The sequence below is a fragment of the Oryctolagus cuniculus genome, chromosome 9 (genome assembly GCF_964237555.1).
Source record: "Oryctolagus cuniculus chromosome 9, mOryCun1.1, whole genome shotgun sequence".
Lineage (NCBI taxonomy): Eukaryota > Metazoa > Chordata > Mammalia > Lagomorpha > Leporidae > Oryctolagus > Oryctolagus cuniculus.
The window spans coordinates 128,923,661-128,939,321 of NC_091440.1; the positions used below are offsets into that span (position 1 = coordinate 128,923,661).

The window sequence follows — 15,661 nt, forward strand, 5'->3', positions numbered from 1 at the left end:
TAACACTATATAGGTTTATGGTTTGCTGGAATGTTCCACATATATGAAAGAACAGCCCGTTACATGTGGGGATTTTACCAGGCATAAAAAAGTAGCTGCACAGAATTTGATAAGCGAGATAATGAGGAGCCAAGGGCTAGAGTGTGAAGTCTTGGCGCAGATATCTCAGGGAAAGCCTGGGAAACTGAAATACACCAAGAATACCCTAAAGAAAAAGGGAGTGAGGCAGGCGTAACTACCACCTTGGTCACTGATTTTCCTCATTCCAGGAAACACTTCTGGCTCCCTCCTTCTCCTTTTCATGGAAAGCAACCCCTTAAAAATCACAGAAAGCAACTTATTTCTGGGGTAGGTGTTTGGCGTGGCAGTTAAGACACCAGCTGGAATGCCACAGGCCGTATCGGTGTGCTTGGTCAGAGTCCTGGCTCCTCTGCTTCTGAGCCAGCTTCCTGCGAATGTGCCACCCGCGAGGCAACAGGTGATGGCCTCAGGTACTTGGGTCCCTGCCACCTGTGTGAGGGACCTAAACTGAGTTTTGGGTTCCTGGCTTGAGCCTGGCTTCAGCCAGCTCTGGCTGTTGTAGGCATTTGGAGAGTAAATCTGTGGGCATCAGAACTCACTTTCTCCAAAATAAAAGTGAAAAATCTAAAAAGAATTAACTTCTATAATTTTTAGTTCCTAGAAAAAAAAATCAAGAACCTAAAATTGATTCGGGAATCTCAGGAAGAGATTCTTTTGCCATTTCTTTTCTTTTTTTTTTCTTCTTTTTTTTTTTTTTTTTCTTGGACAGGCAGAGTGGACAGTGAGAGAGAGAGACAGAGAGAAAGGTTTTTTTCCAATGGCCGCCGCGGCCGGCGCACTGCGGCCGGCTGATCCGAAGCCAGGAGCCAGGTGCTTCTCCTGGTCTCCCATGGGGTGCAGGGCCCAAGCACTTGGGCCATCCTCCACTCACTCCCTGGCCACAGCAGAGAGCTGGCCTGGAAGAGGGGCAACCGGGACAGAATCCGGCGCCCCGACCGGGACTAGAACCTGGTGTGCCGGCGCCGCAAGGCAGAGGATTAGCCTAGTGAGCCACGGCGCCGGCCTCTGCCATTTATTTTCAATTTCTTGACCCCAGGTATTCCTTACATTCTTTGAAATGTAAGGAAACAGTGATCTAAAATAGTATGGTTATTAATTTTTCCCTAATTTTAGCAACAAAAATACTTAGATGACAAAAAGTACAGAGTTCACATTTCCTTTCTTCATGTTTTCACCTTAAATATTTGTTGAGTGGGGTCACAGACTCCCCTCTGTTACAGGGAGCTGAGACTGTTAAGATGGGTGGGATATGCAAAAAAGCCGCAAGACTGGAGGCGGAATAGAAAGTCAACAAAGGAGGAACCCCAAGGCTTGCTGGATGCAGACACCCACACAATGCTGTGACCTGGGCACCTGCACTTCCAGGCTGGGAAGGGAACCTCTGGGGAAAGTTGGCTTCTGGGCGAATCCCATAGCTATGCGCAGCCGGACCTAAACACAGCTCCATTCAGAAAGGGCAAGGGGAGCAGAAAGCAAAAACAGATGATTACGGAAGACAGCGACCTAGCAAAAGCCAAACAACACGTTTAAGATTTTACCCTAATGGTACTAGATCACGGTTTCCCAAGTTACTGGTCTAATCACCCATCCATTCCTCTACTCCTCTCTCGGTTTACGAAAATGTGTGCCCGAACATGCACCTTGCGTAACCGTCGAGTTCCAAGAACAAAATCAGCCAAGCCATAAAGAAAATAGGAACTTCAAAGCAACAGCCTTCGAAATTCAATTATTTTGTGTCATTCAATGTTTGCCAGAAGACAGGCGCTCCAGCTCTGAAGCCGGAATGGAAAGGGAAAGGTATGGAGTACAAAGGAAGGAAGGAGACGCCGAGAGGTCACGCTGCCTTTCCTGAGCGCCCAGTCTCTCCAAAGCGGGACGAGGCGGCTACCCGGGCAGCATGGCCAGGAATGGGCCCTTTCGCCGTTTGCGTCCTGGATTTCCAGTGCAAGTCTCCCCGTCTCAGTACGCATTCGCTCTGCATCAGCGTGGACCTCCGGAGCCCGGGGGTAGGACACGGGCGGTCAGCACTGCGCACAGAACGGCGGACGGGGGGACAGCACGCCCTGGCCCCACACAGCCACCACCTGTGGCCGCGGGGCGCACACCTGGGCGCGCACGGGCCCATCTACCCGTGAGGGAGCTGTCTGAAAACCCTCCTCCCGCCCCGGCGCGTTTCCGTGGGACTCACCCGAGCTGCCCGTCGGGGAAGGCGCCGGCCGCCACCTGGCCGGCCGTCAGGTGCACCCTGCGGCCGCTGGTGTCCAGGGCGGCGCTGGGCCCGGCCTCCCTCAGCGTGCGCGCGCTCTGGAAGGAGCTCTGGTGCCAGGAGGCCCTGGCCGCCCTGCTCTGCTGCACGAGCGGCACGGGCCGCGGCGCCCAGCTCAGGTAGTTCTCCTTCTCCAGCAGGTTGCCCATGCTGTGACTGGTCGCGGGCCGCGGGTAGGTGAGCAGGGCCGGGCCGGGGGCCGCGCCGTCCAGCGCCGCGTACTGGTACTGTCTGTGGTAGGTGTCGTAATGGCGCCGCCGGCCGCCCGCGTGGCTCAGGCCCACGATCTCGGAGCGCGCGTAGCGGGGCGCGCCCTGCGGCACGGAGCGCACGCTCTCCGGGGGCCACGGGGCCGGGCCGGGCCGGCCGCGCACGCCGGGCTGGGAGTCGCTGGGCGCGTAGTACAGGCGCTCGGGGCTGCTGTCGGGGGACACCTCCAGCCTCCTCAGGGGCTGCCTCAGCGAGCGCTCCTCCACCGACTTCTGCGAGCTGTACTGCGCCGTCCCTCTGCGCCAGCGGCTCTCGAACGTGGCGGTGGTGCCGGCCTGGGGAGAAACGGGACAGGAGCAGGTGTCGCGCCGCGCAGCGCCCGCACTGCTACCCCCCACCACCCCCCAAGCCTTTCCCCTGGATCCTAAGAACCCCCACCCTTTGGTGGGGAAAGCCTTCTCTGAAACCCGCCTGGGCTAACCTGCGCAAACCCGCCTGGGCTAACCTGCGCGCTACTTCTGGATTAGGACCTAACGACGTTTCTGGGAGCTCGGGCCACCCGCAGCCCACGCGGTTCCTGGCTCCACGAGCGAGCCAGCTTCCTGGTTTGCAGCGTCATTTCTCAAGTGCTCGGCCCCTGCTGCCCACGAGCGAGACCCAGATGGAGTCCAGGGTCCTGGCTCCGGCCTGGCCTGGCACAACCCTGGCTGTTGCCCGCATTTGGGGGAAAAACTAGTAGATGAAAGATTCTCCCTCTCTCTGCCTTTCAAGTAGAATCCATAAATAGCGCTTTAAAGTCCTCACTTTTCCAAGGTGTCCACACAAAATTAGTGTTCCCAACAGTCGTTTAGGAAATGGTAATATGTAAGAACGGGAAACATTTTAAAAAAATCTAGCGAAGTTTGAAAAAATGTTTTCTCTTAAATATTTTTATTTATTTGAAAGGCACAGTGAGAGAGGGTGGGGGGAGCTCCCATCTACTGGTTTATTCTCCAAAATGGCAACAATGGCTGCGGCTGAACCTGCCCAAAGCCAAGAGCCAGGAGCTTCTTGTGTGTCTCCCACAAGGGTCCAAGCAAAGAGGAAAGGAGAGAGGGATGGATCTTCCATCCACTGACTCACTGGTTTACTCCCAAAATGGCAGCAAAGGCCAGGTCTGGGCCAGATGAAAGCCAGGAACTCCAGTGTAACCTCCCGTGTGGGTGACAGGGCCCCAGGCACGTGGGCCACCCTCCACTGCTTTCCCAGGGGCATTAGCAGACAGCTGCATCCCAAGTGGAGCAGCCAGGACTGGAACTGGTGCCCATAAGGCATTCTGGCATTATAGACAGAAGCTTAACACATTATACCACAACACAGTTCCTTGAAAACATTTTCCTGGCAATCTGATAACAAAGCCTGCCTTGTGGGGTCTCCTACCTTGAGCATGTCGTAGGTCTTGGTAACAGGGGACCGTCCACCAACAAAATCATTTTCCACCAAGTGCAGGTTGTAGACATACTCGGGAACACTGCTGGTTCGGTGCAGATTTCCTACAATGAAACAAACACTGAAATAACTCACTGCATAACAACTGTAGACTGGATTATTAAATTTAAGCAATTAAGGCTACTAGGAAAGAAGTGTTTATTAGTGTTTTTAAATGCTCTTACCACCACCCTCGGATGTGGCAAATGGTCAAAAAAGTTATCAAAACATTCTCTGCAACATTTTCAAAATGAAAGTTGATTTAAAAAATAGAGAACGAAGAGAAAGGGAGAGAGGACTGACAAAAATTCAAACCTGTTTGGTTGTTACAGCGTTGAAGAATTTGGTTTAGGGGTCAGGACACTGAGTTTCTCAAGCCAGAGAACTGTTCCCAGCCCCGGAAATCAGAAGCTTCTTGTACCAAGTAGGTGTAGGCAATAAAAATAACTGTGCCTCACAGTGCTAGATAAGAGCGCTTGTATAAACAAGGTGGGTCAGTGTGGTCGAAGAAAACACGGATCAGCTTCGCGCCAGGCTGCGGTATTTGGCAATACACACGAGCATTAGAAAAACGCCGCCTGGACCTACAAGTGCCGGCTGCTGTGGAATCACTGCTTCTCTGTGGTTGGGTGGTCTCACGAGAACAGCGAGGAGGAGGCAACCTGCTGACCGGCTCTGTGGGGCCTTAGAGGGATTCTCAACCGGCACGACTCTCAGAGCCGTTAAAATGCTCCTCTTTGGGCATCTGGGGGCAAGGCACTGTGTCCCCCCTTCTACCTCCTTTATCCTCCCACCTTTTTCCTCGTGTTTGGTAATCTTACTGCCTCATTCCCCCACCCGCACCCCAAGACTAATCAAAACTAAGACTTCCAACACCAAGAGTAGGTATTCAGCCTAACAGTTACGATGCCCATGCCCTACCCTGGAAGGTGTGGGTTTGATTCCAGCTTCCTGCTAGCCCGACAGTTACAATGCCCATGCCCTACCCTGGAAGGTGCGGGTTTGATTCCAGCTTCCTGCTAGCCTAACAGTTACGATGCCCATGCCCTACCCTGGAGCGTGTGGGTTTGATTCCAGCTTCCTGCTAGCCTGACAGTTACGATGCCCATGCCCTACCCTGGAAGGTGCGGGTTTGATTCCAGCTTCCTACTAGCCTAACAGTTACGATGCCCATGCCCTACCCTGGAAGGTGCGGGTTTGATTCCAGCTTCCTGCTAGCCTGACAGTTACGATGCCCATGCCCTACCCTGGAGCGTGTGGGTTTGATTCCAGCTTCCTGCTAGCCCGACAGTTACGATGCCCATGCCCTACCCTGGAAGGTGCGGGTTTGATTCCAGCTTCCTGCTAGCCTGACAGTTACGATGCCCATGCCCTACCCTGGAGCGTGTGGGTTTGATTCCAGCTTCCTGCTAGCCTGACAGTTACGATGCCCATGCCCTACCCTGGAGCGTGTGGGTTTGATTCCAGCTTCCTGCTAGCCTGACAGTTACGATGCCCATGCCCTACCCTGGAAGGTGCGGGTTTGATTCCAGCTTCCTGCTAGCCTGACAGTTACGATGCCCATGCCCTGCCCTGGAAGGTGTGGGTTTGATTCCAGCTTCCTACTAGCCTGACAGTTACGATGCCCATGCCCTACCCTGGAAGGTGCGGGTTTGATTCCAGCTTCCTACTAGCCTGACAGTTACGATGCCCATGCCCTACCCTGGAAGGTGCGGGTTTGATTCCAGCTTCCTGCTAGCCTGACAGTTACGATGCCCATGCCCTACCCTGGAGCGTGTGGGTTTGATTCCAGCTTCCTGCTAGCCCGACAGTTACGATGCCCATGCCCTACCCTGGAAGGTGCGGGTTTGATTCCAGCTTCCTGCTAGCCTGACAGTTACGATGCCCATGCCCTACCCTGGAGCGTGTGGGTTTGATTCCAGCTTCCTGCTAGCCTGACAGTTACGATGCCCATGCCCTACCCTGGAAGGTGCGGGTTTGATTCCAGCTTCCTGCTAGCCTGACAGTTACGATGCCCATGCCCTACCCTGGAGCGTGTGGGTTTGATTCCAGCTTCCTGCTAGCCTGACAGTTACGATGCCCATGCCCTACCCTGGAGCGTGTGGGTTTGATTCCAGCTTCCTGCTAGCCTGACAGTTACGATGCCCATGCCCTACCCTGGAAGGTGCGGGTTTGATTCCAGCTTCCTGCTAGCCTGACAGTTACGATGCCCATGCCCTGCCCTGGAAGGTGTGGGTTTGATTCCAGCTTCCTACTAGCCTGACAGTTACGATGCCCATGCCCTGCCCTGGAAGGTGTGGGTTTGATTCCAGCTTCCTACTAGCCTGACAGTTACGATGCCCATGCCCTGCCCTGGAGCGTGTGGGTTTGATTCCAGCTTCCTGCTAGCCCGACAGTTACGATGCCCATGCCCTACCCTGGAGCGTGCGGGTTTGATTCCAGCTTCCTGCCAATGAAGATCCTCAGAAGCAGCAGTGATGGCTCAAGTGACTGGGTTCCTGGCACTCTAGAGGGAGCCCAAATTGAGGTCCATGGTCCTGGCATCAACGCTGGCTGTTACACACATTTGGAGAGTGAACCAATGGCTGGGAGCTCTTTCTGTCTCTCTGCTTCTGAAATTAATAAAAACTTAGAAACAGATCTCCATAACCTAGGTAATTTCTAGTTCCCACATTAAAAAAAAACAATTCTTTTTTGAAAGAGAGACAGATATAGGCAGATAGATCTTCCATCCTGCAACAGCCAGAGCTGGGCCAGGAAGAAGCCAGGAGCCTGGAGTTTAATCTGGATCTTCCAGTAAGTGGCAGGGACCCAAGCCCTTGAGCCATTACCTTCTCACTCCCAGGGTGTACATTAGCAGGAAGCTGGATCAGAAGCAGAGTGGGGAAATGAACCCACGCACTCTTTGATGGGGTGAAGGCATCTTAACCACTGAGCCAAACACCCACCCCTCTAGTTCCCTAATTTAACCAAAAATTCGCATTCTGTTTTGTAACATTTTTTTAGAAATCTGAGTTGGGAAACACTCAATGAACTCTTGTAGGCTTCAGAGACTCACCAAGGATACTGAGAATAAAACAACACAGGAAACCTGGTTCCAACACAAATGGAACATACTTTTCCAACAAACTGTTTCAAAGTCAAAATTTCAGAAGACCGGGGCAGGCGCTGTGCTGCAAGGGCTCAGCCACCCGCTGAGAGGCCAGCATCACACACAGGCACCAGTTCAAGGCCTAGCTGCTCTTCCCATCCAGCTCCCTGCTAGTGTGCCTGGGAAACCAGTGAAAGAGGTACTTGCCCTGCTGTAGGAGATCTGGATGGAGTTCCTGGTTCCTGGGTTTGGTTTGGCCTAGTCCCAGTTATTGTAGCCATTTGGGGAGTGAACCAGAGATGGAAGATCTCTCTCTTCCTCTTTCTGTGTAACTCTGACTTTCAAATAAATAAATTTTAAAATTTTCCTTCAAAAGAGTAAGGATTAATTCACAAGTTATTTTAAGGGGAGGAGAAGTGGAGACTGCTGTTGGCAGAGAGCTACAAAGTCTGAACCCTCCCAAATTGTGTTTGTCCACATGTCCTTCCTTCCTGGAGCTAAACAATGTTGTGGGCCAACAGTTTTCTGGCCTCAAGGGCTCCTGGGGAGCAGCTGCAGACTTGTAACCGTCACCCTACTGACAGCAGAAGAGCAGGTAAGCCAGGTATCTCCTCTTTGTAGGGCCCAGGGTGCTGGCAGAATGCCCGGAACCTGGACCTCGCGTGGGGAAGGGCCTTGCAGACTCAGCTCCATGCCTGGTTGAGGCTCCTGCCTAAGCTGGCCCTAGGCACCACATGCCAGACTCCCAGGCCTCCAGGGAGGCAGGGCTGTAGGGGGCATGTTGATGTGGGAGACGGGCAGGGCATGCTGAGAGAACACAAAGTCTAATCTTTTTCAAATCTTTTTTTTTTTTTTTTTTTGGACAGGTAGCGTTACAAAAAATGAGAGAGAGGGACGAGAGAAACGTCTTCCTTCCATTGGTTCACTCCCCAAATGGCTGCCATGGCTGGTGCCGCACTGATCTGAAGCCAGGAGCCAGGTGCTTCTCCTGGTCTCCCATGGGGTGCAGGGCCCAAGCACTTGGGCCATCCTCCACTGCCCTCCCGGGCCACAGCAGAGAGCTGGACTGGAAGAGGAACAACCGGATTAGAACCTGGCGCCCATATGGGATGCTGACACCGCAGGTGGAGGATTAACCAAGTGAGCCAGGGCGCTGGCCCCAACAAAGTCTAATCTTGAGGGTCCAGACCTCAGGGTCCTTAGCCTGGGTATGTGGACAGGGAAGGGGAGAGTGCTGCATCCCCAATAAAACACAAGCCTCTCCACCTCTCCACGGAGGCTGTGGCCAGCCAGCTGCTGCGTAAGAAACCAATTTACTATCTTTTAAAAAAGTAGTTTAGGGGTATCTTCTCTCTGTCTCTCTCTCTCACTGTCCACTTTGCCTGTAAACAACAACAACAACAACAACAAATATAAAAAGTAGTTTAGGGGTATCTATGATCAAAATTGTAAACTATATGAAAACTGCGTATATGAATGTGAAAGTCATGGGTCATCTAGAATGAGAAAACGCTAGTGGTCCCACACGGATGTTAGGTGGATTCTTGAACGCCTGTGCTCTACGATAAAACACCAGGTCCTGAAAGCATGCAATTTCAGGATTCCAAGAAAAATGTCTGCCACTGGGGCTACTCTAGCCCACTGTTACCTGTGATGTTACCTCTGCTCTACTTCTAGGAGTGGGTAAATATTCAGAAACAGCAGGAGGCTACCTCCATGTTTACACCAAGTGTCCTGCAAATACTCGTAACCTGTCTAAGATTCTTTTCAGGACTCAGTGACATGGTATAGCTTGTTAAGCAGCGACTTAATCAGTGAGTTACATAATTATGATTGTTGCAGTAAATGGCTTAACTCAAGTTAAACATGGACGTTGTGGCTGTGGGTTTCAACGCTTTTTAAAGCAACTTATATGAATTCCTTATATTTCAAAATTATGCTCCTTTTAAGCTCAGATTATTTTTTTTTTACAATGTAGGACGAGGCAGAGGTAATTTGTACTATTTCAGTTTGTATACAGGGAAGCCTAAGTTACTTGCTGTAAATTGCACTGGTCTCCTGTTGGGCTACACAATGGTTATTCTGAAATTGTCATTTGTCAAACCGCTAGAGGAGAAATTATCAGTTTTGGATTTGAACACCAAAAACAATCATGCTCTCTTTCCTCTAAAATCTTCACCTGAGCCATTCCAAATACTCTGTAAATATTAATTCTTTATTTGCTGATGTAGTTTTTATATTTATTTTTACATTACTTGAAAAGCAGGGAGACAAAGGAAGAAAGAGAGAGAGGGAGGGAGGAAGAGAGAAAAGAGGGGGGGTAGAGAGAGAAAGGGGGGGGGAGAGAAAGAAATAGTTCCCATCCTCTGGTTCATTCCCCAAATGCCTGTAACTGCCTGGGCTGGTGGGCTGGTCCAGGTCAAAACCGGGAGCCTCAACCCAATCTGGGTCTTCCTCACCTGGATGATAGGGGATCCACACATTTGAGTCATCACCTGCTGCTTCCCAGGGTGGGCATTAGCAGGAAACTCATCAGGAGAGCTGGGACTTGAACCAGGTCTCTAACCCACTAAGTGAAATGGCTGCCCCAACATAGTTGTTGAAATGAAGCTTCTACTTCAGTTTTCAGATGATGAACTGAAACCCGTTTAATGATTCCCAGCGTAGCTGCTGGTAACAGGGTGACAAGTAACACTGGATTTGTAAACCGTGGACTCCTTCCTGAGGAATACAAATACAGAAGATCTGACTCCTGGTATTCAGCCTGCTCTTTGTCACAGTCAATGGTTTCTCTAATTTGAAGGCCAATCTCCAACTGCAAACAATGCAGATTAAACTGCTTAGGCAGCTTGAGATCAGCATGGTGGATTAAGGGTAAATTGGCAACTGTATTCTAAGATTTTGAAGAAATTTTAAAGTAGGTAGAATTTTTTAAAGGTAAATATTCATCACGATGGAAATTAATTTTTTTAAGGCAAGGCATCATGTTCTGTTTAGAGAATAAAATATATAACAATATAAGCATATATAACTAACAATATGAACATATTCATTTACTCAGCTATGTCCTTCTCTTAAAAGACAAAAAAGCATACATGATCTATACAGATGCACCCTAAATTAAATTCAACATGAAATTATTTATACTGAAAATTAACAGTGGCTCTTTAAAAAGATGTATTTATTTATTTGAAAGACTGGAAAGGCAGAGTTACAGAGACAGCAGGAGACACACAGAGAACTTCCATCTACTGGCTCACTCCCCAAATGGCTGTAAAACTGGGGCTGGGACTGGGTAGGCTGGAACCAGGAGCCTGAACGCTGTCCAGGTCTCCCATGTGGGTGCAGGGGCCAAGCCCTTGGGCCATCTGCTGCTGCTTTCTCAGGTGCATTAGCAGGGAGCTGGATCAGAAACAGAGCGACCCGGTCTTGAACCAGTATGCATAAAGGATGCTGCTATCACAGGCCACAACTTAACCTACTGCCAGCCCCTACGACTTTATTTCAAATGATTTATTTATATCAAAATGAGGTAGGTGGGGCCTGCACTTGGCACAGCAGGTTAAGCCGCTGTCTACAGTGCCAACTTCCCATATGGGTGCCAATTCGAGTCCTGGCTGCTATTCAGATCCAGCTCCATGCTCAAGTGCCTGGGAAAGCAATGAAACATAGCCCATGTGCTTGGGCCCCTGCATTCACATGGGAGACCTGGATGAAGCTCCTGGCTCCTGGCTTTAGCCTGGCCCAGCCCTGGACATACTGACCATTTTGGAGGTGAACCAGCAGATGGAAGATTTCTCTCTCTGTCTCTTCCTCTCTCTTTCAAATAAATGAGTAAATCTTGTTTGTTTTTTAAGGAGGTAGGTACATGAGGTCTTTAAGAAGTTCAAGAAAAATCCGTATTATGGAAAAACAGTGCATCATTTCCAAATTTCTTAGTAACAAAATTATCTTTCTATGAACTTTCTGAAGCACCCTCATATTTCCCCCAAGTTGAGGAGATCCGTATACTTTGTCTGGAGCCATTGCAATATTACTTTTTGTATATCTGGACACGTCACTTACAGCCTCAGTTTCCCATAATTCCCAGGATCGCTGAGAGTTTTGCCTGAGACAGCATAGAGCCAAATGCTTTCAGAAGTGTGAAGCGACAGGGATCAGAACAGGCTCTGCCAAAATCTGGTTCCTTGGTATCTGAACAAACAACAGAAGCCGGAAGTTCACTTTCACCTTGCCCTGGCCACTTTTCCCCTGAAGCTGGCCCTTCCCGTGAAATTCCAGAGGGGTCCCGTGTGCTTGGAAGACAAGAATGTCTCAGGGAAGAATCCAAACAAACAGGTCTTGCTGAGTGCCCTCAGTGCATTTCTGTTAGCTCATACCTCCCTCTGCGCAGTCACGCGCTGCCTGGCTGTCCATCAGAAGAGGTTTCCCTGTTTCTGTAGGTCTTCATTTCTGAAGGCTCCCGTGCCACTTAAAACTTTCATTAAATAACTGGTTATGCTCTTTTCTGGTTAATCTGGCCTTTGTTATAACAGTCTCAGCCATAAACCTAGAGATGGGTGAGGAAAGAAATCTATTCTCTACAAAGGCAATATGCAAAAATGAGATATGGTTTTAAAAATAAAATATGGGTCACAAAAATTTGTTTTTCACAGCTTTTCATGAAATAGTCTCTTCTAGAAAGGATAAGCTAGTATGCTGCTTTAATTTACAACCTGCCACAGGTCAGAGTTTTCATTCTGCTAAGTTTCCTGGTGGTGCTGAATTTGACTGTTTCCAGCTGACCCAGACACCGAGGATGACGATGACATTGTGACTGGTTCAGCCACTCTTTTCCCTTGCACAGCACCTAATGTGCTTTAGATGTTTCCTTAAGGTGATGATGTTCCGATTAACAATAATTAATAATTAAATGATCTCCTAGTTAATATCAAGAGGCAACAATATCTCAACCTTTTCTTCCTTAATTTACTTTTTATTTTTATTTTTTGACAGGCAGAGTTAGTGAGAGAGAGAGAGAGACAGAGAAAAGTCTGCCTTCCATTGGTTCACCCCCGAAATGGCTGCTACAGCCAGCGCTGCACCAATCCAAAGCCAGGATCCAGGTGCTTCCTCCTGGTCTCCCATGTGGGTGCAGGGGCCCAAGCACTTGGGCCATCCTCCACTGCACTCCCAGGCCACAGCAGAGAGCTGGCCTGGAAGAGGAGCAACCGGGACAGAATCCGACACCCCAACTGGGACTAGAACCTGGGGTGCCTGCGCCACAGGCGGAGGATTAGCCAAGGGAGCCGCAGCACCGGCTCAACCTTTTCTTCTAAGAAAACCACGGACATTTTATGGAGCCCATTTAGGGGAACAAAGTCCATGGCTACAGAGCAACTCTTCCTCTGCCCTTCTCAAATAGCAAGAGATTCAGGTCAAAGAAAGCGAGGGGGTGGGGGCAGGAGAGAGTGTGCTGAGATGCTGCCAGGATTCTGAATTGCTCAGGAGTTTGCAGTGGGGCAGCTGTCACGGGAAAATGAACGTAAAACTTCTCTCTTTCCTGGTGCGAATGTCTTTCTGCTCAGAAAGATCCCTAAGCAGCTGTGAGGGGAAAATATTTTTGTTTCTGATCATCTAAGCGATTAGTGCTCAAAACAATGGATTTTTTTAGGATTAAAGGCACTAACCTGATTCCCATGATCAGCTTTATTACCTCATTTTTGAAATCAACTTGGGCTGGCGCCGCGGCTCACTAGGCTAATCATCCGCCTAGCGGCGCCAGCACACCGGGTTCTAGTTCCGGTCGGGGCACCGGATTCTGTCCCGGTTGCCCCTCTTCCAGGCCAGCTCTCTGCTGTGGCCAGGGAGTGCAGTGGAGGATGGCCCAAGTGCTTGGGCCCTGCACCCCATGGGAGACCAGGATAAGTACCTGGCTCCTGCCATCGGATCAGCGCAGCACGCCGGCCATGGCGGCCATTGGAGGGTGAACCAACAGCAAAAGGAAGACCTTTCTCTCTGTCTCTCTCTCTCTCACTGTCCACTCTGCCTGTCCAAAAAAAAAAAAAAAAAAAAATCAACTTGATAAGCCTGTTCCTGGTCAGAGTTTCACAAAACCAACTACAGCTTCCCTTATGGTAAGGAGGTGACAGAGAACAGCTAAACAAACATCACAACGTTTACAGCACCTGCTTCTATTACAGAGGAGAGAGGCACACTCAGTGCAGAATAGCACCTTTTCTTTCAACCTTCCAGGACTCTCTCAGGGTAGTTAGAACGTGGCTTGCTTCACACTGAGCTCTAAAAGGATTTCTGGAGAAGATGTTTACGAAGCGGTTCCCATGCTGGTTAAACGTGTGTGCAGGAACCAGTGGGTGTTGACTGCCAGGACTGATGGAAGTGCTACATGTTAATTATGGTAAGCAGTCGTCTTCACAATGTGTATTCGCAATGTTTTTTGCTTTACTTTTAAATGAAAAGCGAGCCCAGGAGTCCAAAAATGATCGTCTTCCCATAATTGGTCTTTCCCCTGAGGAGCAACAGTTTTCTTTCTCCACAAATCTTCAAAATATTTAATTTCTTCCATTAGAGCAAAATTGGGGGCATGCTTTTACAGGTGAGGCGTGGCACCTTGAAACTTATCAGAAAGCATTTGTAGAGCAGTTCATGTTTAAAGAGATCTGTAAATCATTTGTTAACACAACTAGGAGCTAAAAGAAAATGAAATATGTTAGGACTCACCTAGAACAATATATCTGTCCTGAGTTGATGAAAGGTTTTGTTTGCATATGTTGGTATTTCCCTAGACTCATATATAAAAAAAGATGCTTCTTTTATCTTCTATTCTTACTTTCCAAGGAAAACAACCAGATATTATTTATGGAAGCAATAATTCTACATCTTGCATATAAGCAAGATAAGCATTTGCTCAGGCTGGAAAATGAAAGGAATGTGTTGGTTAAGAAAACTATGGTGAAGAAGAGTTTTAAAGCTGATATTGAAGTCTAATAATTTTTTTTAAGATTCATTATTTTTTGAAAGTCAGAGTTACACAGAGAGAAGGAGAGACAGAGAGAGAGGTCTTCCATCTGCTGGTTCACTCCCCAACTGACTGCAATGGCCAGAGCTGTGCTGATCCAAAACCAGGAGCCAGGAGCTTCTTCCGGGTTTCCTAAGCAGGTGCAGGGGCTCAAGGACTTGGGCCATCTTATACTGCTTTGCCAGTCCATAGCGGAGGGTTGGATTGGAAGTGGAGCAGCCAGGACTTGAACTGGTTCCCATTTGGGATGCCGCCACTGCAGGTGGCAGCTTTACCTGCCATGCCACAGCACCGGCCCCTAAGTCAAATAATGTTTTGTATAATTGAAAATTCACCCAAAAGTTGTGCAGCACGGTTCCTTGAGAACAGTCAACGCAGATCATGAAATCAACCAGGAGAAACAAGCCAGTGTATCAGGGGCATGCTATAGAGTGCTGGCCTTGAGTTCTTGCAGATCTGAGCCTGCCAAGGACAGACTGGCTGTCCTGGAACAGTGGGCCACATGCCCATGTGCTGTGCCAGTGCAGTGATGGCGTCCACCACTCACAGAAAATCGCGCAGCCAGAAGCCCTCACTTTCCAGGAGCCCCCTGTGTAGTTTGAGGGCCACACTCTCATAGACCATTTGCAGCATTTTATGGACCATCCTCAAATCACTGCTCTGGACAACCCCAAAAGACTCTTTTATGGGGCTGGCATTGTGATATACAGGGTAAAGCTGCCACCTGAGACACTGGCATCCCAGATTAGTGCTAGTTTGAGTCCCGGCTGCTCCATTTCCAATCTAGCTCCCTGCTAATGCATCTGGGAAAGCAGAAGAGGACAGAAAAAGTGTTTGGGACCCTGTACCCGCATGGGAGACCCAGAGGAAGCTCTTGACTCCTGGCTTTGGTCTGGCCCAGCCTTGGCATTTGCAGCCGTTTGGGGAGTGAACCAGCAGATGGAAGATCTCTGACTCTTTCCCTTTTACTCTCTAACTATGCATTTCAAATAAATAAAAAAGACCCCTTTACATAGCAGATGTCAGAGTATGGGTTTTAGAATTTCTGATTATAAACTGATAGTGTACTAGTGAAGTATTCAGTAGGTATATGAGTGACCTGTTAGTTCCTATACTTGTCTACTAACTTTGGCATTCCTGTCAATCCATTTGCTGAGACTGCTGAGATATCCCATAATGGTTTTAGAAGTCATTGAGAAATATCACATTATACTCACAATGACAAAAGTAATGGCCAAAAATTTGGTGAATGTATAGAATGCATAATTTTTTTTTTCTTTTAAAAACTCACTACAGGAGTGGGCACGTGGCCTGGCAGTTAAGGATGCAGGTAATATTGTCCGTATCCCACACTGGAGTGCCTGGGTTCCAATCCTGGCTCTGCTCCCGATTCCAGCTTTCTGATAATGCGGACCATAGGAAGGAGCAGTAATGAGTCAAGTCATTGGGTCCCTGACACCCACACAGAAGACCTGGATTCAGTTACCAGTGCAGTTCACATAAAAATAAGTAACAACAACAAACTCAG

The 15,661-nt window shown here is 49.1% G+C and overlaps 1 protein-coding gene across 2 annotated transcripts in view; it reads right to left on the reverse strand.

The window, feature by feature from the left end:
- Window positions 1-15,661, reverse strand: part of PKP2 (plakophilin 2) — a 107,014-nt gene that overhangs the window by 84,414 nt on the left and 6,939 nt on the right. For both annotated transcript variants that reach the window (XM_051850923.2, XM_051850924.2), the window contains exons 2-3: window positions 3,977-4,089; window positions 2,270-2,892 (exon numbers count right to left, since the gene is read on the reverse strand). In XM_051850923.2, the coding sequence (XP_051706883.1) occupies window positions 2,270-2,892; window positions 3,977-4,089 (736 nt within the window). The remainder of the gene's footprint in view (window positions 1-2,269; window positions 2,893-3,976; window positions 4,090-15,661) is intronic.